Raw genomic sequence first — 23,703 nt, 5'->3', positions numbered from 1 at the left:
GGTATAATTAATCAGCAGAGACGAAGAATTATTAAATAGGCTTTAAAGAAAAAAAGAAAATAAAAGAAAAAAAAAATAGAACGAGCGAGTCTGAATCACGTGGATTCACCCGGAGCAAAAGAAATATTCGTTCGCGCCGATCGCGCGGGGATCGACGTTGTTCGTGTGTGAAAGCGTGTCGCCTGTATGACGATTCGAATGGGACGGAAGGAGGTTAGGTTACGGTTTTCGCGCGGACCCGTCAGGGGGAACCGCGAAGTTTTAGAACGAAATTACAAGGAGTGGGAGAAAGAGAGTGAGAGAGAGAGGGGAACGAGTAAATGCGAAGATAATCGGATAAATATCATCGAAGATGTAGAAACGTATAGGGAACTGTTTGAGAAACAATATCGCGAATGATCCATGCGACTCTTGTCTACTCGTCGTTTCGCTGTAGAATGAATGCTAGTCACTTTTTTTTCCCTTGGATAAAAACGCCGGTGTTTATACCCGGTGGATCAGAGGAAAAACGCGTGTGTGCACAGCTTCGATTGTTTGCAGCTGCGATTTGATCGTTACCTGGTCGTTTACTTACCGTGGTTATAGTAGGCTAGCGAATTCTCTCTTCAGTCCGGTGAGCCGATGATAATTACTTTTCACACCACGCACGCTTAGTCGTCTTGCTAGAGATCTCGATGTGTTTCCCTTCGGTGACGATTAGTGGCGTGACGTTCAAGTCAGAAGGGTCTTCGTAAGAGAACGAGATAAAAGCGAGTGACAGAGAGAGAGAGAGAGGTGTGGTAAACAAGGTTGACAAAGGGAGCGAGGGCGCGAAAAGAGGACAGCGTGAGAGGGACGCAGCGTAAATGAGAATAATTCGGAGCGAGCGTTTTGTGGCCACGTCGGTAATCGTTGCATTACCTCTCGACGAGTCTACGCGTACAGATCGCGTTCGATGGAATCGAGACTTAACCTTCGCTTGTACAATTCTGCGACGCACTGTGGAAAGTACTTAATCAACCAGACAAATAAATGACGCTTAACGAAAACAAAAGAAGAAAAGAAAACGAAAATTATCTCGATATAGATAACGTGGAAGTGGAATAATTTCTCTGAATCAAACAAAAACACGCGAACGTGTCTCAGGATGTGTCTAGTCAAAAAGACTCGCTCGCGGAAGTATTGCGGATTACCGACTGTACCCGAATTCCTTAGATGTCGATAACACTTAAAAGAAAACAAAAAAAATAATATCATATTACAGTACTGTCTACACGATAGATGTAAAGTAAGTGCATGGTGCCGTCGTTCTAGCGATCAATCACTTCTTGAGCTTGCGAAACAAAAGAAACAAAAAACTAACGATGTCACGATGTAATAACGTTGTAATAACGGTTTATTATAAACGTTTAGTGTCGGTTCTTGTATTGTGCACCCGGTTCGCTGCCGGTCTCGTTAATCGTACAATTTATACACGCATAGGACAATGTTACGTGTGCAGCAACGTGTTAAACAATGGTATTATCGCTAACTAATCGTTATGGGCGTGCTTATTGCATGATTGTTCGTATCGTTTCGTTCGCGTGTTTCGAGAGAGGAAGATGTGCATGAGAGAGAGAGAGAGAGTGAGGGAGGGAAGCTTGGGCCAGCCGGAGCAAACAGAGGCGAAAGAAAAACGAGGGAATAACAAGCGGTGGTGTAGAGAGGATCGAACTAAGGACGAATGGGAGGGAGTGAAAGAGAGTGAAAAAGATGAGTCACTTGCACGTGTCGTGCGTGTGCGTCTGTATGTGTGTGCGGGAGAGGATCGTGCCTGGTGCTTTGGATAATGTTAATTTCTCGCGCACGCGCCGACGACCACGACTCTCGTCGCGCGTGCAACTTGTTCACACATTGTACTTAATGGTACAGTCGCGTACTATCGACACCTTATTTTCGCTACGATGGAATTAGGAGGGGGGCAAATGGCAGGATGAAAAGTAAACAAAAGAAGCAAACAAAGAAAGAAAGACAAAAAAAGAGAAAAAGAAACGAGTACGGCACGCGCCACATTCTCTCCGTGTTTTCTGCTTTCGTTCGAATTCGCGGTCGCCGCGGGGCTCGAGAAAAGGCGGGAAATTTGAACGCGTTGTCTCGAACTTTTGAAAGCGGTTCGAGGAATTCGTGTTTGCTCGTACATAAAAGATAGAAATTCGTGGAAAGGAGCGAGAATGGACATCTACGACGAGCACGAAGCGGCGTAATCGGTGAGAATGTGTCGCGATGAGCGAAAGCAAGAAGGGGAAAGAATTTAAAAAAAAATGGAGCGTGATGAAGAGTAGAGAGAGAAATATATATATATATATAAAGGAAGTTAAACAAGAAGAAAAAAAAATCAATTTTCTGTCCGTACTCGAACTTCGGTATATACATAAGAGTAACGCTACTATTTTAAATAACGCTAAGTACAACGCTACAACAAAGGTTTGCCTATATAATTATTAATTACAACTACACTTTATTATTCTCATTATTGATTCATATGGTTATTATTAATTATCATTACTATGATTACGAGGTATAATTGATTAGTGTTCTCGAGACATCACACGCGTTTGTGGTTGCATTTCGACACTCGTGTACTTATTAATGAATTATTGTAACGAATCGAACGAGATTCGCTGATCGGCGAACGACAACAAAACGAGATAAGAAAAAGAAAAAAGATAAAAAAAGGACAAAAAAAGAAGCGAAGAAACGAACACACGAAGACGACGAGGAAGAATATAAGAAAAGAAACAAAGATTTGTACAATTCGAGAGCGGGTTCGTCCGATGATTTCCGTATCGAACCAAAAAGAAAAAGAAAGAAACACGGTGTCTCGCGTTGTTCATCGCGCGTTCGTGAGCGAAATCGCGCGGCAATTTCGAACAATCCTGTACGCACCGTGTTTCAACCAGGACAGCAAAACGGACGAGACAAGGTGAAACGAAAATGTAGCAAGCGAAAAAGAAGAAAATATGCGAGAAGATTAAAAAAGAAAAGAAAAAAAACGCGGTTCGTTTAGATACGGAGAGCTGCCCGTAGAGGAAAGAAGTACTTACGTTGCGTAGATTAATCGAACGTTATCGACGTTCTCCGAGCGTAATCACGGGCGGATATGAGAGGGAAGAAAAAAAGCGCATAAATGTCGCGGAATAACACTTACTCGGACGCTTAGTCGTTAGAATCGTAACCTGTTCAGTATTTAACTGCGTCGCGTGGCCGAAGGAAATCGCGACGACGTCTTCAATTAATTCCAAAATTAAGAGAGAGAAAAAACTAAGATCGTTTTTAAAATGAAACGACGAAAACCTAACTTTCTCTCTTTCGCGATTTTATTCTTCAGAGAGAGAGAGAGAGAGAGATGAAGGAAATTCGGAAATTCTCTATCATCGTTGTCGCGAGCTCCTTCCAAACGCGTAAAATAATTTTCCAATCAATCGATAAAAGTCAATATATGCGAGATTGTAGAGAACAAAATAATAATGCAAACAGAGGTAAACGACGACGAAGAAGAAGAAGATGAAGAGAAGATAAATACGCATACATGTACACACACATACACGCAGACAGAAAGAGAAATAAATAAGAGGACATGTAGCGAAATCATGTAGAGTTGCGAATCGTTTAAAACGAGAAAATCATGAGAAGTTCATCTGCGTCAAGTAGCGTTTTATAATCGTGAGTCCGTTTTCTTATGGTAAGCGAATTAATTAACGATTTAAATAATTGTACAGCATTTGTAATGCTACACGAGCCGAGTTCGCTCTGGACTAAGCTTAAACTCGTATCCAGTTTGAAACAAACATAAACACACATGCACACAGAACACACGTAAAAAAAAAAAAGAAAAAGAAGAAAAAAAAAATTAACAATTTAATCGCTGCAGTTACATTTCTTCAAAGACTGAACATCGTTCCGCGGCATATTGTTTTCTAATTGCAAACACACGCGCGAACTGTACATTTCCACCGTTTCCACGTCTAAAACGCCCCATTTTTCATAGTTTATCGTAATTTCGTGCCAGCCGTTCTTAGCGAATCGGTGTAACTTAAAATCGCTCTGTTGAATTTTCGAGCGTTATCGGAGATGAACAGAGAGGGAAGAGAGAGAAAAGATGTAATAGTAAAAGAGGGGGGAAGAAAGAAAAGTGTGACACGAAATGGATAATAATATGGCCTAACTTTTTTCACAATTCACGACGCGATGTAGATGACGATACATTTAGAACGCGTGAAAGAAAAGAAAACGAAGAAGAAACGATTGAACGTTAATAAAGAAGGAAGGAAAAAAGATGGATCGATGTTCGATCGACGAACAAATGGCTGCAATGTTAATTAACCCGTTTTAAAATCGAAACCTCGATGCTTGTCTAAAATTATGATTTCCGAGAACGCGAGGCAAAACAGAGAGAAAAAGCGAAAAATGGACAAAAAAAAAAAAAAATGAATTGTAACCGCGACACCGCATGTCGTTATCAGTCTCGTCGACGACACCGGACGACGCAGGTTTATTCCCGGCACTTAAGAGAAACAGAAAAGAAGAAAAGAAAAAAAAAATATAAGAGTACTATTAAGTAGAGGTACTTAAGTCGTTGCTACATACCAATATAAGCTCTATTGCTTATTTTATACTTAGTATTATCGTAACGTTTCGATTAGAGGTAACATAATGGGAAAGTTGTATCTTAGCATAAGGTAGACTAATCTGTAAAGATAAGTAGTCAAATAAATGAAAAGTACATTTGATGTTGCAGACAGTTTTCTTCCTTTAATTTAAGTCCTCGCGGCGTGTCACTTTGGTAGCTTATAATTTGACAGAGTTCCTTTGCTAGGTGGCTAATTTTTTTTTTAATTTTCTAACTGGTCTCGCGAGTTATACATATCTTCTATAATTAACGATATTAAAGTTACAATGCAATTTTGAATCAGTCACTTAAATTATTAAATTTTAATTGACAATTTATATTTAACATAACTTTTCATGAGAAAGCACTGAAATTGAGGGTTCTATGTGAACGCACCATCAAAGTTTCAAAGATGTGTCTTTCTTTCATTGTATGTCATGTTTTAATATCTTTATGGTTCAATGCCCTACTTGGTCCCTTGAGTTACACATATTTTCTATAATTTATAATATGAAGTTTACAATTTATATTTTACATAACTTTTCATGAGAAAGCACTGAAATTGAGGGTTCTATGTGAACGCACCATCGAAGTTTCAAAGATGTGTCCTCGCAACTTCCTGAAATAATTCAAATATTCGATTGAAATGCACTTTTTGAAATGCACTCCAATTGCAAATATTCAAAAATAAAAAGAAATTAGGGTCCCGCGTGGCCTCACGCTCAAAGTTTCAAAAATGTATCCTTACAGCTTCCTGAAATAATTCACGCGAGTGACACAGTTAAGCAGAATGGTCTCAAATTTTTGTTTTAAATTCACTTTCTTAAATGCACTCCAATTACAAATATTCGGAAATAAAAAAAGAAAAATCGACAACAAGTGAAAGGTAAAAAAAGCGCCATCTATATGGTACTGATTTATTTATTTCATTCACAATCACAAAGGGGCCGCTGCGTGCCCGAATATACAGTACAGATTATACATACTCGTTAGAAAATGCGTATTATCACCGGTACCGGGTTACTCAAGTCGACTCGCCTGCAATTTCGATTAAATATACGATTACGAATATCACTTTCACGATCAGAGTAGACTTTAAACAAGGTTTCGTTTTCTTCTAACTTCTCCCTCTATCTCCATCTATCTATCTCTCTTGAGAATCATTTATCCAGTGAAACGTATGTTCGCCGGCCCGTTCGTTTAACCACATCTTGATTGATATGTATGCGGCGTCCCATAGAGATGTATGCCTTCGTTATCGAGCGATTTCTACGAGCATAGATCATTTTATTCACGCTCGAAGAGATCGAGACGACACGAAGTGCGAAACGACACACGTCGTGTCCTTGAAAACTCCGTTAAATCGTACGTAAAAAACGAGAAGTAACCCGTTAACATCGACGCAGACACTAAGAGTAGAGACGGAAATGAATAGAAAAATGCCAGACTGAAAAGAATTTCGTACAGTTGACGACGAGTATAAGACAGTTCGACGAGTCTTCGGCTACATTGAGTGTCGCTAACGCTTCGACTAACGCTTCTCCGTATTCGAGGCTATAGTCGAGGCCACGAGTATTCGCTGTTCAAGGACAAGTCAAACGTGTGGGCATTTTTTATATTTTTCTTCAAGGGAGAAAGTGTTTAACCTTTGGACAGCGGATGGCGGGTCAAAGATGACCCAACATTAAAATCTTCTCCGTACGCAAGTGGAAACACATTTTTTCGTTTTACTATGCATTATGTGTATTATGTCAAATTATACAAACATATTGATAAGATAAGGCGAAGAGAATATCGATTGAAACGAAAACCATTACCGACCGATTTTACCATTTCATTACTTCGCTTCCACTGGCTATACATAGTGACTATCTGAAGGTTAAATTGCCATATGTAGTGAGTGTTGAGTTAAATAAAAAAAAGAGAATTATGTGACTACGGAAGGCATAGAAAAGGAAGACATGTGAGGTGCCTCATTATTGAAAAATGGTAACAGAAATGAGACTAAAATTCACTGTAAATCAAAATTTAAAAAAAATTAAAATAAAACTCACTATATCGCTTCCATAGAGTATACGTCTCAACTCTTTCGTGACTATACATCCCACTCGACTACTCAAACGCACCAAAAATTCAAAAATAAAAAAAAAATCTCGAAAGGGTCGATGACCTTGAGCAACGAATAACCGCGGTCCCGACTATATTACAGAGAAGATCGTATAATATCCTACCACGTATCCGTTTCCCTTGCATACATGTAGAAAAAAACGATCCTCACTCTCGACTCATTCAAACGGCTACTCCATATTGTGAAACGACGCGACGCGGCGGCTCTCTGTTGCCACGCCGTTCTTGGTTCTACTATACTCAGCTCGCTGCTGCGATTATTATACTCGAGAGTAAGCTCAGTCTGTGGATAGAATGTTGCCGCAATTTTGTACGAAAAAGATACAATGTTTATAAGTATATTATCAATGCTTGCTATCGTCTGGCAAGACGAGAACGACCAGATGTGAAATGGGCATCGCTGGAACGACGGATGAGACGAGAAAATCATCGGGGAATCCCGGTGTGTAGTAGGACGATCTTCGAAAAAAATTAACTCACAGGCAGCCATGATCGAATTGACTGGGGTATACAGAGGTATTGTTTACAAGGACTATACAAATATACGTACATGCTTTTTTTTTTCTGTGTTCATATGTATGTGTACGTGTGTGTGTACATACATATATCTGGATTTAACTATACTAAAAAGCATCTGATGTCTCTGCTATTCTACAGATTCTACGATATATCTACCGCCTACATCTTTTTGTGTCTTGGCACATTTTTTCTTCGTCCTGTCACGCTAACTACTGCGCCCACTATAATATCACCATTTCTTTTTCTCTTTGTTCTTTCAATTAGTGTGGAAGAAAATCGGCTCTCCTTGTGGTTACATTTTGTGTAGAACAAATCTTAGGTATACTTTCAGCTACATGGAACACAGAGTGCCTTCATTTTGAAGAAGAAAATGAAATTTCTTCTTCTTCTTCTTGTCTCGACACGTTCTTTATTCTTTCCCTTTCTCTTTGATTCTGTCGTACGGATACAATTAGCGTTTCGTTCATCTCGTTCTTCGACATTCTTCTACGTCCATCTACTTTCCAGGGACGCCCATGTAAATGCAGAATTGCAACTTCCGACGTGCTTTACCTGTCCGGCCACGTGATCGATCGTCGAACCGATACGAAACACGAGCGCCATCGGTGGGTCCATCGAGGTACCATTACGCGCGTAACAATCGCTTTATGCATACTCTTCTCTTTCTCTCTCATACACATACACACCCCGTGTTCGAATCTTACAGATATAGGTGTAACATAGTTTTACGATACATCATGGTGTGTCGTCGCTCTTTGTGTAAGTACGATAGTGTACTTTGTAGTTAGTTCCGCATCGCTCGCCGTTCATTCTATACGACGCGGCCCTTCGCACGTGCACGCGTCGATGTCGAGCACACATGATCTCCTTCGGATTATAGTGATTCGTCGGAAATGTTGGTATTTGGTTAGCATGTGTCTACGTTCATTTTTTTCCCAACAAATTGGTAAAAAAGAAGAACAGAATGAAGAAATCAGGAGCGTGGAAACATTGTTACCTTCAATTATAGCGATTCATAAAATATTGACACTTCCTTAACAAGTGTCCACGTTCATTTCTTCTCCAAAAAATTATTAAGAAACAGAGAAGAAAAATGAAGAAATTAGAAATCTGGAAACGTTGTTGCCTTCAATTATAGTGATTCATAAAAAAAAATTTGTAATTCCTTAGCAAGTGTCCACATTCATTTCTTCCCCAAAAAATTATTAAGAAAAATGAAGAAATTAGTAATCTGGAAACGTTGTTGCCTTCAATTATAGTGATTCATAAAACAAATTTGCAATTCTTTAACAAGTGTCCACATTCATTTCTTCCCCAAAAAATTATTAAGAAAAATGAAGAAATTAGAAATCTGGAAACGTTGTTGCCTTCAATTATAGTGATTCATAAAAAAAAATTTGTACTTCCTTAACAAGTGTCCACGTTCATTTCTTCCCCAAAAAATTATTAAGAAAAATGAAGAAATTAGAAATCTGGAAACGTTGTTGCCTTCAATTATAGTGATTCATAAAAAAAAATTTGTACTTCCTTAACAAGTGTCCACGTTCATTTCTTCCCCAAAAAATTATTAAGAAAAATGAAGAAATTAGAAATCTGGAAACGTTGTTGCCTTCAATTATAGTGATTCATAAAAAAAAATTTGTACTTCCTTAACAAGTGTCCACGTTCATTTCTTCCCCAAAAAATTATTAAGAAAAATGAAGAAATTAGAAATCTGGAAACGTTGTTGCCTTCAATTATAGTGATTCATAAAAAAAAATTTGTACTTCCTTAACAAGTGTCCACGTTCATTTCTTCCCCAAAAAATTATTAAGAAAAATGAAGAAATTAGAAATCTGGAAACGTTGTTGCCTTCAATTATAGTGATTCATAAAAAAAAATTTGTACTTCCTTAACAAGTGTCCACGTTCATTTCTTCCCCAAAAAATTATTAAGAAAAATGAAGAAATTAGAAATCTGGAAACGTTGTTGCCTTCAATTATAGTGATTCATAAAAAAAAATTTGTACTTCCTTAACAAGTGTCCACGTTCATTTCTTCCCCAAAAAATTATTAAGAAAAATGAAGAAATTAGAAATCTGGAAACGTTGTTGCCTTCAATTATAGTGATTCATAAAAAAAAATTTGTACTTCCTTAACAAGTGTCCACGTTCATTTCTTCCCCAAAAAATTATTAAGAAAAATGAAGAAATTAGAAATCTGGAAACGTTGTTGCCTTCAATTATAGTGATTCATAAAAAAAAATTTGTACTTCCTTAACAAGTGTCCACGTTCATTTCTTCCCCAAAAAATTATTAAGAAAAATGAAGAAATTAGAAATCTGGAAACGTTGTTGCCTTCAATTATAGTGATTCATAAAAAAAAATTTGTACTTCCTTAACAAGTGTCCACGTTCATTTCTTCCCCAAAAAATTATTAAGAAAAATGAAGAAATTAGAAATCTGGAAACGTTGTTGCCTTCAATTATAGTGATTCATAAAAAAAAATTTGTACTTCCTTAACAAGTGTCCACGTTCATTTCTTCCCCAAAAAATTATTAAGAAAAATGAAGAAATTAGAAATCTGGAAACGTTGTTGCCTTCAATTATAGTGATTCATAAAAAAAAATTTGTACTTCCTTAACAAGTGTCCACGTTCATTTCTTCCCCAAAAAATTATTAAGAAAAATGAAGAAATTAGAAATCTGGAAACGTTGTTGCCTTCAATTATAGTGATTCATAAAAAAAAATTTGTACTTCCTTAACAAGTGTCCACGTTCATTTCTTCCCCAAAAAATTATTAAGAAAAATGAAGAAATTAGAAATCTGGAAACGTTGTTGCCTTCAATTATAGTGATTCATAAAAAAAATTTGCAATTCTTTAACAAGTTCATTTCTTCTTCAAAAAATTGTAAAAAGAAAGAAGTATAATAGAATGAAGAAATCAGAAATCTGGAGGTATTGTCATCTTCAATTATAGCGATTCATAAAATATTGATACTTCCTTAACAAGTGTCCACGTTCATTTCTTCTCCAAAAAATTATTAAGAAACAGAGAAGAAATTAGAACTCTGGAAACATTGTCACCTTCGATCATAGTGATTCATAGAAAATTTGTAATTCCTTAGCAAGTGTCCACATTCATTTCTTCCTCAAAAAATTATTAAGAAACAGAAGAAAAAATGAAGAAATCATAAATCTGGAAACATTGTCACCTTCAATTATAGTGATTTATAATTCCTTAACAAATGTCCACATTCGTTTCTTCTCCAAGAATTTATAAAAAAAAAAGAACGAAGAACGAAGAAAGAGTGATTCATTAAAAAATTGACACTTCCCTAACCTAACCTACATTCACTTTTTCTCCAAGAAGTAATAAAAAAACTAGAAGAACGCCGAGAAAAATCTCTTCCTATTGCGCAAAGTCTGGATAAATTGTCACCTTCGTACGATTCGTCCAATCTTCACTCGTTCCGACAATCTTCAAATAACGCTATTCCCATTCTTTCCTACATCCTTCCCTAAGGAAAGGATCTCTGAGGTAGACAAGCGGCACAGTAGAAATTACACAGCCTCCACGAACCTAATCTAACCTGTTCGAAACCCATAATCTCTACCGTAATAATATCTTCCTCCCCTTCTAAGGGTGATCAGAAAGTTAAGGTGTGTCCTCGTGTATGTGTGCTCGTTTAACGTGAATGCACGTACCAGATCAGACGCGTTATCACAAAACTGTGCCCATAGACGAGTCCTTACACTGTAACACGTATCGCGTTAAATAAGTACATTTACGCGGAAGTGGCGTAATAGCGTGAATTAGTAAACGTCGCATTCCCCTAAACATCTACACATATGCTTCGTTATTCTCTCCCTTTCGACTCGGCTATATTTCTTATCTTATTTTATCCCTTCATTTTTTTTTTCTTTTTTTGCGTTTTTCTCTTATTTTCAATATTCCTCCGCCACATTTGCCGTGTGTTCGCCACGCACGATTCAGACACAGAAGAACGGGTGTAACAGCGTTCACGGAATACGGCTTCATTTTTATTTTTTTTTGTTACATTTACGGTGTATTGCTCTATTCGAAAGTCTACATAAGAGGATTTATATACTCTGGTTACGCGGCTTTATTGTCCTCAGAACGTTCGTTCCCTTCACGGTGTCTTCCATGAAACCAGATCGACAGAAAACAGTTGCTTCTTCGAGCATGTGAAACAGGTGTTTTCGATTATTACGGCAGATTCACCAAGATTGCCCCATTCAAAGCGAAAATTATTGTACGTTACGTTACTCGTTTGTCACGTTTAGTCAGAGTATGCGTGTCTCGAGCCAATGTATAGTTGTATCGAGTATTGTGCGTTGTTCGCGATGTACAGTCGGTGGAAGAAATATAGCGAGTTGGTTGGTAAAATCGTTAGAAGTCGAAGTAAACGTGTTTTCGAGTGTTTTGACAGAAATGTGAGAAGATGAGGACGAGAATCCTTAGTCAGGGCCGTATTATGTGTTCGCCGTGCCCAATGGTCTTCGTTCTCACCTGTATTTTGCTGTAATTTTTATTACTTTATTCGCCAGTTTCTTGCAATGATTATCGTTCACGTTGTTCTATTTATTCTGTATCAATTTCACATTCCTCAAATATTGATGTTCATTGGAATTTTTCATTTTTTTTTATGGTACAGTCAATGGAAGAAATATAACGAGGTCGTCAAAGTTTACACGTTCGAGTATATAAACAGAAGCGAATCAATGCAAATCTAAGGGAGTAAGGACCCGAAATCTCAATCAGGACTGTATAAAGTATGCCTGAGCTTTGATTCAGTCTTAACCGAAAAACGAAAAATGTCGCATTCGACTATGGATGTTAGTGCATCAATTCTTACTGTATTTCTTCCGCCGGCTATACCTTTATAACCCATTACACTATAGACGTACATAGAACCTCCAAGGAAGTGAGTTTCACAGCTAACGAACATGAGTTTCAGTTCACAATTTGGTCTTCAAATATAGAATATTTCGACCATGTTATCACGCTGTTCTACCTTATTCTTTTCATAGTCTCAATAGTCAGTAATAGACTTGTGTGCGATATTAGTTGCATTTCGTACGCACTGTGGACCAAAAGTTTGCACAAAAACAGCACCTCGATTCAATCCCAATCCAAAAATCTCGCATTCCTTGTGTGCGATATTAGTTGCATTTCGTACGCACTGTGGACCAAAAGTTTGCACAAAAACAGCAACTCGATTCACCCTAGGAATCACTGTATCAATCGATAACTTTCGGACTCGCCGTATTTCTTCCTCCAACTATACACGGAAATCCCGTTAGTCGTCAGTTGTCACCATTTTACTGTACGAACTCTAAAACAGAACGCCGTATGCGATCCTAGCGGCGGCTAGGTCAAACTACACCGCCACTTGCTCCAATTTACGACCACTCTACATTTATTCCACCAACTATACGCGGATAATAGTCAACCGCGTCTCTGCACATAATCAACTTTCTACACGCTCGAGTCGTATTTACGGGACTTCGCCGGTTCAAATATTCGCGCATATTCGCAATTTTGCGTGGGCGTAGCGAGGGGGAATAACCGGATTATGGACCAGTGCTACGTTCCATATAATTTCCAAGCATAAAATGCCCTTTAATTATTCCGTTATATTACCGAACATAATGATTTCTCGTATTTACGGAATTTAACGGGCTAAATATTCGCAACCATCGCAATTTTGCGTGGGTGTAGCGAGGGGGAATAACCGGATTACGACCAATGGTACGTGGCATATAATATCGAAGCGTGAAACGTTGTTTAATCATTTCGTAGCATTATCAAATAAAAAGAAGAAAAAAATACGAAAATAATATTCAGGGAAAGGAAAATATTCAAAAGAATATATCGCGAATCGTCGATGAGCGACCAAATCGACCTGGAAGCAGTTTCGAAAGCTCGAAAACCGCCCGTTCCCTCTGTCCATGATCCTTTTGTCCCCAACAGGACGATTACTCTCGCCAGTACGTGTATAGAGCCGGATTCTCTATTCAAAACTTCGCCGTTCCGCCCGACAATTATTTTCCAATATCGTCCCCTCGAATATTTTACGCTTTCTATCGAAGATCCCTGTCGTTGTCTCCGTATCAACAGCCTTGCATTGTTCGACACTTTCGAAAGCGAAGGGATTGTGTATCGATTTACAGGATCGAGGAAAAAGCGTCAGCACAACTTTATAGTTCCGCGAGTTTCACAAAATTTTCTCTTCTTCTTTTTGATCTTTTTTTTAAATAAAAAAAAAAAAAAAAAATAAACAAATTCAACTCCATTCACAACCATCTATTGGATTAATGTGTTTTTCTTCTTTATTATTTATACATCTATCTGTCTCTCTTTCTCTCTGATAAAATATATTTATATATATGTAGTATGTGATTGTGGTATAGTTGATAAACTATATTAATAAACTATACGTATTATTTCCTCTGTATGCTCGAATACAGGACCAGCCTGGATTCGTTCTCAAAAAATAAACTATTCTATCTTTTTTTAGTTTTTCTTTCTTTCTCTCATTCTCTGTCTCGCTTAAAACTTTTTTTTGTCGATATATATACTTGTTTTTGTTGGCTTTCTTTTGAAAGATAGTTTGAGCAACCTCGTCTTCCATCGACGCTCTACCCTTACTACGCTTGTTACAAACACTCTACTATTTGATTACGCTATTCGTTTACTATTTCACGCTCGCCACCATTTGATTATATCCCAAAAAGCACAGAGTGTGTTTTGTTTTTTGTTGGATTTTAACCTGTTTTCTTTTGGTATTTTTTTTTGTTTTTTTTTTGTTTTTTTTTATCCTTTTTTGCTTTCTCGTGTTTCTTCCGAGCTTTCGGTGTCTTCTGTTTTGTGGTTTTGTTTTTGTTTTGTTTGTTTTTTTTTTTTTGTTATTTTCTTTTCTTTGAGATAGAAATTGTACTTAAGTCAGTCAAGCGGTGTGCATTAAATGACGACAGAAGGAAACAACGCCCAAGCCGACGTCCGACAAAAACTGCGACTTCCCGCGAAACTTATCCACGCCACGGTGTCTTCATCTGCAAGAAGTTCGTGCCATTTCACATTGAGGCTTCTCTCATTTCGTTCGATACAGTTCTTTCTTAATCATACAATCTTCCAGCTTTGCACGATCTCAGTGTCTCTTTCCTCGGCTATTTGTAATTTGACATACGAATTCAGAGCATTGTACGAGAGAAATTTTGTTTGAAATTCAAATTGTTCGAGTGCCTTTTATTTTAGAACGGAAGTACGCAATTTCGCCAATTTTTAGTATTTCTGAATCAAATCTCTAGAAAAAGATCTCTAAAAAATGGAACTTTTTCACGTGGCGTCTTTTCTGTTTGAATTATCTATTCTTAAATATCAATCGAGCAAGTAAAAACACGGAAATCAACAAGTATTCCATTGTGAAATAATAGATTAGTACTGTGGAATTTATCGAGGCGGTTTACATTGTTCACCATCGACTTACCTGCTGTTCAAGCAGCTCAGACTCACTGGAAGGGGCTCCGAACTCACGGCTGGAATGTGACCAGCGATCGTTTCCATCAGTGGGTACCATTGCGTCACCGGTTTCCTAGGATTGTCCAGCATCTTGAGCCATTGCTCGTGACCGATACCAACGAAGCCTGAACCGATTGCTGTGCAGCCCATTAATTCGTTCGAACCGATTCTGCGGAATAAATCGAACATGTGATGAATTAACAAATCATTCGATGAAAGATTGAGCTGCAATTGAGGAAGATTTTATTCTCGAGATTATAGTTTTCGAAAAAAAATTATGTAGAATTATTCTGCATGACAAAATAAAACGAAAATGAAGAGTAGTAAAATTGCCATGGAGGCTTAGTTGTCGAGTTATAGGCGTTTAAAGAATCGACCCAAAAGCCCTTGCAATATGACAACCGGTCATACGCTGATGCATGTAAAGTACGCAGATAGCGTAACTTTTAAAGTTTATAGATTTTTTTGAGGTACGACGGATGAAAATTATGAATAAATATTCAGGTATAGGGCGGGCAATTGATCCCTTCACACTTTACCTGTCGTAATCGATCACTTTTACTATGAGACTGACGTCCTCGATGTTCTCCGCTGGCACGTCGAACACCAAGATCTCGTTGTACACGGGGAATAATGTTTTCTTCCTCACCGTGGTCTTCTGCTTCTTGATCCTTTTGCCTTGGCACAGTAGGTCCACTTTGACGTACGGATCTGCAAATTTGTTTCCCAAATCAGACGATTTTCGCCTGGTCTTTGGAAGTGATATTCGAAAATTTATCGCGCGTGACAATTCTTTGCTAAAGGTATAAAATACGAGGATGAAAATTTCCCAATATTTCAAGGATCTTGTGATAAAGTAGTGTTCGATTTTTAAACGTTTAGTTTCTTGAATCATCTGCTCTTTGAAAGTGACTTTTGAAAATTAACGGTACTGATAATTTCTCGATAGAGGCAAAAACACGAAGATGGAAAATTCTCAATATTTGAAAGATCAATTTCTAAGAATATTTCTTGAATCTTATATTTTCACTTTGTATCAAAGTTTATCCGTAACGAGGTGAAATTTCGTAATTGTCACGACAAAAATCGAAGCAACGGTCTGGATAAACAGTTCAAACAAACATCGCAGCCATGCTTATCGACACAAAGTAACGCGTCGCGTTGTGTGTTCTGCTGTTTATCTACAATTGTGGAAAACAGTCCCGAGCAAATTTACCCGACGATCCTGTTATATCCATGGCCTTCAAGTTCCTCGCTTTAATTACGGTCACTGTTAGTCGTCCAGCTGTTGGTAGGTAGCAAAGCGACAGCATTAATTTGCCCAGGTCTACTTTATCCTGCAGGAACGAGCGAAAACCAGTTCAATTTCTGAAGCAGACGCTGAAAGTAGCGGCTGAAATGGAAGCTGTGAATTTTGGTTGCTTGAAATCAGAGCGAATACAATCTTCTCATTCTCTATTTCACACGCAAGTGGACAAAAACTATGCGACCACATACTAATTAGCTCCGATGTTGAATCTGCACAGAATTTATGGGATCGATAGCAATTTGCTTTGCTTCGATAAAAAATGATTAAAAAAATTGCTAACTTTACCAACTTTTTACCGAATAGAAATTCTTGCATTCTTCAAAATATTAAAAGTGGACACTTCTAGTGGATCATTTGGAATATTCCAAAACTTGTACAATTAAAAGAAAAATTTCTTATTAGTTTGAAGAATTTTTTGAACAATTTATAATCAAAATGCAAAGTCTCCATTTCAGGTGGCCATTTTGGCTGTGACTTATCTACCGGCATGGCACACAGGATGTCCATCGTGTACTCGAGCTCTTGTTCGAGATCAGTGTAATCCAGCAAATCCCTCAGTATCACTTTCCCGATCAGATCATTCTGGGAGAATCGATCGAAGTCGTAAACGGAGAACTCGAGGCATCGGTCCCTCAAGTCTTCGTAAGCCACGCTGATAACAGACGTCAAATGTTTCCACATTCCTCGAGAATCTTAGAATTTCGTATTAAACTGTGTTCCTACGTTAAAGCTACAGAGGTAGAAAACGCAATTTCCTCAATCTTTAACGCTAATAACACGTTCAGTGCTGAATGTATAGTCGATGGAAGCGATATAACGAGGACATCAAATTAGTCAGGTGTAAAATTACACGTAATATGCCTGTACGTGTTAATATTATGACATGGAACATGCTTAAAAAACTAAATAAAATTCTTATTTTTAAAGAAATAAAGCATTGCATTTCACATTCGAATTTCATTATTTCGACCAAATTTTCGTATTTCTGGGCTAACCTGAATATGAAGGTCTCGTTGAACACTGGGTTCAAATTTTTGAGATGCACCCTCGTCTCGTACATCTTCTTCCGGTCAGGTGAAAGGTAGACTTTCACGTAAGGATCACTGCTGCCTGTCGCGTCTTTCACGGGTAGATCTCGTGCCTCCAAGATCTGCAAAGAACATTCGTTTCTTTTTTGGTTTATAAACGAATATGAAGAGTATGTCCACGAGTAGAATTTTTTTTTTTATTTATCCACTGATAATACTCATCGCAGGAGAATCAAACAAATTTGAATTTGAATGGAAGAAATTAGTACAGGGGGCACGGAATGCAGATGCAATCAGAAAAGTGTCTCATTGAGAAACATGGATATATGCAAATGTGACTTTTGTCTGTACTATGTGCAATGTGATATTTAAATTTCATCTGACTGACTGGATGGTGCAGTAACGAATGAGAATCCAATTTGAGTATAATTGATCGATGAAATGAAATTGAAGTTTTCGTAAATCCTTTTTTAATGCAAAATTTGCAGATTATTCACGGCGAAATCACATTCCAGCCAGTTTATTATAGAACGAGAGTCCTGAACGAGAGAACTGAATGCTCGCGAACTGAAACTTTCTTCTATCGTGAAGTTTCAACGAGCAATTAATGACACTGAAGCAGGGAACCCTTGAGTTGCCAAAAAAAGAGAAATAAAAAAACGATCTACTTTGAAACATTTCGTAGGGAAAAAATCGTACCGTTTCTGGGGGGACTTGAAAGTAAAAGTTTCTCAAGAACTCGTGTTTCGAAAGCTGAACTACTCCTCCGGCGCTCGACTAACATTCGACGCTTTAACTGGCACCGCGACAAACGTCGCTGAAAGGGTTATATACACCTAATTTTCAGGAAATTCTGAGCAACAGAACCGGTTTAATTAACCCTTCGAAGGTAATCTAACTTTTAAGAAACACACCTTCGAGAACGATTCATGATCGAGTATCTGAGAACGAAAATTTCTTCTTGAAAAATTAATGAAAAAGTTCTGAATGTATTTAGAAAAATTTCCTAATCTCTATGCCGTATTCTGAACAGTAATTCACGAAGAAAGATCATCGAGAGGAACGAAATTTTCTTTAGAAAAAAATATCTGAACTGACAGCGTCTTCTTCAAAAATTAAATTACACAAAACAACTGGAAAAAATTCAGAATACATTTGAAAAAATTTCCTAATCTATGTACCCCATTTTGAACAATAATTCACGTAGAAAGATGATGGAAAAAAATAAAAATTCCTTTAAAAAAGAAATCCTGAACTGATAGCGCCTTCTTCAAAATTTAAATTACACAAAACAGCTGGAAAGGTTCAGAATACATTTGAAAAAATTTCCCAATCTCTATACTGTATTTTGAACAATAATTCACGTAGAAAGATGATGGAAAAAAATAAAAATTCCTTTAAAAAAGAAATCCTGAACTGATAGCGCCTTCTTCAAAATTTAAATTACACAAAACAGCTGGAAAGGTTCAGAATACATTTGAAAAAATTTCCCAATCTCTATACTGTATTTTGAACAATAATTCACGTAGAAAGATGATGGAAAAAGCAAAAGTTCCTTTAGAAACAAAAAGTATTTGAACTGATAGCATGCATCGAAGTAAATTGTCCATTAAAAAGAAAAATGAAGAAGGGAAACTGCACAGTGAAGGTTAATAAATTTCCCCGGTTTCCCCAGGTGATAAATACACGCAGAACGCGAATAACATTCCTAATCTCTCCCCTATTCAACGTAACGCCGCTTAATTCCGAACATTACCATAATCACACGGCCGTGAAAGGGTGTACAGTGGGAGTGAAAAAAAAATTCATGTCTCCGTGGGTTGTCCGCGTTCCTTTATCCCTCTTGATAAGATTTATGAACGAGCTCGATTACGTGGCACGCATGCATCTATGTAGATCGTGACGCGTTTACATTTCTGTGTCACGAAACGTGGGGGTTCCGCCCTGCTTTCCAACGAATTCAATCTCTCTCTCTCTCTCTCTCTCTATCCATTTCACGGTGTTAAACGCGTCGACACCGCTGTTTATTGGCCAATCGACGACACACAGAAGCCGGTAATCTAACCGAAAGGACACACAGTACCTTCGTTATCCAATGGGTAAATATGGCGGGCGGCTGTTGTGTAATTAACTCGGGTCGGGAATTTTCCTATGCGCGTGAAACGTTACGAAAACGCTTCTCACGGCTGACAAGAACGGCGACAACCCGCGATGACGATCGTTCTATTTTCGTCGCGGTACTCGTGCACTATAACAATGGACGATTATGTATCGCGGAACGGTGCGACGAGGCGTCGCGTCGTATGACTAGTTGGAATTGTGTTACAGTAAAGATTCTATAAGAGTTCTTCGGGATCTACACGTGAACGGTTCATGGTCTATCCCCACCACAAGGGGGGAGCACCTTTGAACCAGGCAAGCGACTAATGTGACACGACCGCGGCATCTCTTTATCGCATTCGGTGGCGGCATGTCCGTGAGACAATCCTAACAAAACTATAAAAGTTTGGTATTTTCAATTTTTCGTTAATAAAAATTTCACCAAAATATTGATGAGATTTTCCTGATTAAAATGATACCAAACACGATATTGTTACGAAACTTGGTTGTGTCGATTGGGCTTGTGAATCTTCCTTTGCCCGCTACGTTCATTTCACTGTTTACATCACAGAATGTAACACCATTTCTCTTAACTGTGCCAAAAGGTAACCGTTAACCAGAACTAGAACTGAATCTATCCGGTTATTCCCGAATGGGACACTCTTCTACACGATAACTGTTCGTAAGCGGCATTGCCTTTGATCAATTATCGAATAGGAAGAAACGAATTTTGACCTCTGACGAGTTTAAAGGACACATAAGAATACACATAGGAGTTGTTATACTAACGTTTACACTACTCAGGACTCTTCACAACCACAATTATAATTTACTAATATGTTAAAAATTTTACTAATAAAAGGTTCGTATGTGTTCAAGGTTCTGGGGTATCAATTTGTTGTCTCTTACAGTCCTCTTACCAGAAGACCATCGTCTTCCCCACTCCGTGGCCAGACCCTTCGCGAACAATATGTACTGTTATTCGCTGAAGTGGTGGATATTGCTCCATTTTTAAAAATGATTGGTATACTGAGAATACTGAATTTCTTGGGATAGGCATGGAGTGGTTTTTGATTTTTTATGGAAAGGTATGGTTTCAAAGATTAATGTGGTTTGGTTGTTGTTCTGCTTTTAGAAATGATAGGTATAAATACTGAGAAAGCTGAACTTTCTTTTGGATAGGGGAGGAGTGTGAAGAAGCAAGGAGTGCTTTTTTATTTTTCATGACAAGGTATGGTTGTGATTTTTTTATGGTATACTTTTAGGAATGAGAGGAATAATGAATTTCAAATAGAAATATAAAAGTCGCAGAAAAATGAACGAAAAATCCAAGCGAGAATCGAACCCACGACCTTCGGAATGGCAAGCCGGGACTCCACGCTCTTAGCCAAAGTCGCTCCTCTATTCCTTCCTATTAATTAATGTATACGTGGACCTCGATTCCACAGAAGTAATCATGAAACATTTCCATAACGAAACCAATGCATTATTCAACAACTCAGCTCCTAATTAAACACATTCTTACTTGTCTTCGATTACAATACTACTCCCCTGCAATTATTAATCATTTACTAACACTCCGCATTACGAAAACTCTTTACTTACAGCACTCAACACCATTACTGGTCCATAAAAGTCTATACAGCCGATATAATAGTAAAATGCATCTTAACGTATCCCAATTTCCCATCAGATTATTAACTCTTAAGTCACATCACTCCGAAACATGAATATTCACCGAAGGATTAGCTCTCCTCGAGTTCGACGATGAATTATCGTCACAGAGAGCGATCGATCTTCATCGTAAATCGTCGACGAAGGTCACGAATCGTTCGCGTGACGAGGAAATAACGAAAATGAATTTCACTTCGATCGAATTGCGCCGATTTTATACATTCACGCCCCCGGAAAAAATCTTTCTTTGGCCACCATAGTGAGAGAGAGAGAGAGACGAAAGAAACGTGGCTTTTACAGTCATGGTATCACGCGATCCAAGGATATGATTCCTTTGGCAAACGATGAAATTGGAGCGCGAACGTGGAATTGGAACAAGGATGAAAGAATCCTCGGTGTCCCATCGTTGATTTCGCGCTACGTGCGCCGCTTCCGGAAGCAGCATGCAATGGAGGCCGTGCAAATATCGACACTCTCGATGCAAGAATAGTCAAGAATAAAAAGAAACGTTGTGCTTTAGTTTTGAATAGAAGCATTACATTTACAGAGAAAAGGGGAACAGAAAAATTTGATCCAAAAGTGATCGAGAAATTAGAGGAACATCGAGAAAAAAAAAATAAAAATTAAGGCAAATATGTATATTTTAAAATTGCACGAACTATTATTGTACCAGCTGTCCTCTCTGTAGAATTGTATAAAAAATTTTGGTATCAAAAAATTAATATCTTAAAAACTCTACATTTAGGAGTCAAAGGTCGCTTCAAGCTCATGTTATTACACTTCTCCAAACGCATTTTTTTTTAAATATTTTTTGAATCATCATAATTGAAGAGATATTTAGTTGGCTCAGTTTAGATGGAACATATTAATATAATAAAACAAACTTCTTGATATCCTAATGCACCTGACTTAAGCACTTCCGTTCATAAATCACCAGAAAATTTCTAATTTCGAGCAACAAGTTTATCGAGATAATTTAACAACGATACATTTCCTAACTATAAAATAAATTCGCTTTTACTCGAAATCCCTCAAGTGTCCACTGAAGTTATAGTCGGAAGTGTATATTATATTTCAAGCAGTGTTTCGACTGTTTCAAGCTCGACTGAATGCAACATATAAGTCCATCTGCAAAATCGTGAAACTTACTTTGATCACCAGGCTTTCGATCTCCTTTTCATAGCGCAGAGCGAAGTGTAGCTTTCCTGCGCATTCCACGGCGCCATTACTCTCCGCGTCCTCCTGTTTCACCAGCTCCTTCGTGTAAAGTTCCGGCTGCAACACACGATTGCGGAACTTTTGGTAAACTAAATTTCCAAATCTGTTTCATTGTCTGGGATAAAGTTCTACGGGGAATTCTTCGGCAGAGACGAAACGGAAAAGTCGTCCAGCGTATATAGTTCGTTCTCAAATATTAGTCTAAGAAATTTTAACCCGTAATATTATCAGTAATTTTCCATTCATTTTCCTAATACTTAATATTCTTTTCAATTAAATTCTTTCTTTTCCTAATGCAGGGTTCTTTACCAATTTTTCCAAAAATCTCAGCAATTCTACACTTCCATTTAACAACTTTTCAAATATCAAATTTTGCAAAAATTTCTTCTTCAAGAGAAATCCTTCCAAAATTATTTCTCATTGTCCCTTTGAATTAAAAATTCTCTCTACAACTATCAAAAACTCCCACATACACTTCCACCTTTTATTTCTTTTTTAATACTTCAAGATTAGGTTAACTTCGAATTCTTCTACAGCAAAGAAACAGAGAGTAGTTCGCAGTTAGTTGTTGCTTCCATCCAGGAAGAAACTGTGAAAGGGAAAAAGTTCACGGCTGCTTCCGGTTCGTACCTTGATTAATCCAAGATTGGAGTCGCTGCGATTCTCCAAGTTACAGATGCTGAACTTGATATTCGGCAGGTCGAGATGGTTGGAGAGCTGCCTCTGGAAGCTCTGGTGTCTCATCGGCACAATGGGCAAAGTTGTCTGGCGCAGCACCTATAAAAAAGTCATGGCTTAATATGTCCATCGCGTCTCAATGTTTCACAAGTTTATCCCGGAAGTCCACCGTCCCCTTCGTTAGCTTCTCAACAACCAACTTTTCCCTCCCCGGTGATGTTTCGCCACATGAAATTTTCATTTATCGTGCTTCACCGTTGGGTCCCGCACAGCAAAGTTTTCCCACAGAGGATAAACAAGCGTGGTAAACTATTTAAAAAACCCATTTTTTCCAGAATGAAATTTTAAACAAAGGAAAATAGAAAATCAACCACTTCGAGTATTTTTCTCGACTTTTTTAGAAGGTTTTACTGATTTAAGAGTTGGTTGTTGAAAATAATCGAAATTAAGGGAAATTTCAACGTGAAGCTTGAATGCTAAAGAGACTGATACTCAAGCGTCGTAAAAGTATCGAACTATAAATCTTCCATCGTGTGTGGCATGAATTTTATTACACTTTTTAGCGGTATTTATTGTGACGGAATATTGACGATGGACGATAGATGAGACTGGTCGAAGTAATAGGGCGAAAAATACGATTATTGCGTCTATAGTGTGTCCCACTTGCATGAGAATACTTGTCGTGTGTATATTTTTTAGTATCACGATGGAAATATGAAAAAGTGTCTTAAGGTAAATTTTCAATAATTTTAACCTTCCAGTTGCAAGGAGATTTTCATATTTTTCTGTATAAAATGGCGGCTGAAATTTATACCTTATACAGGTTTATCATAAACAAACTTTTAATGCAATAAAAAACAATTGAAATACATGGAGAAAGAGGAAAAAATTTTAAAATAT

The 23,703-nt window shown here is 37.7% G+C and overlaps 1 protein-coding gene across 1 annotated transcript in view; it reads right to left on the bottom strand.

Moving 5' to 3' along the window:
• Positions 1-14,760: 14,760 nt before the first annotated feature.
• The window catches only part of LOC108571578 (synaptotagmin-10-like), a 69,352-nt gene continuing 60,409 nt past the window's right edge, over positions 14,761-23,703 (bottom strand). Inside the window, exons 3-9 of the mRNA XM_017933649.1 lie at positions 22,756-22,902; positions 22,057-22,182; positions 17,101-17,255; positions 16,589-16,757; positions 16,013-16,133; positions 15,336-15,507; positions 14,761-14,965 (exon numbers count right to left, since the gene is read on the bottom strand). Of these exons, the coding sequence (XP_017789138.1) occupies positions 14,761-14,965; positions 15,336-15,507; positions 16,013-16,133; positions 16,589-16,757; positions 17,101-17,255; positions 22,057-22,182; positions 22,756-22,902 (1,095 nt within the window). The remainder of the gene's footprint in view (positions 14,966-15,335; positions 15,508-16,012; positions 16,134-16,588; positions 16,758-17,100; positions 17,256-22,056; positions 22,183-22,755; positions 22,903-23,703) is intronic.

The sequence above is a fragment of the Habropoda laboriosa genome, unplaced genomic scaffold (assembly GCF_001263275.1).
Source record: "Habropoda laboriosa isolate 0110345459 unplaced genomic scaffold, ASM126327v1 scaffold40, whole genome shotgun sequence".
NCBI classification, from domain to species: Eukaryota; Metazoa; Arthropoda; class Insecta; order Hymenoptera; family Apidae; genus Habropoda; species Habropoda laboriosa.
This window is presented reverse-complemented; position numbering and strand designations above follow the sequence as displayed.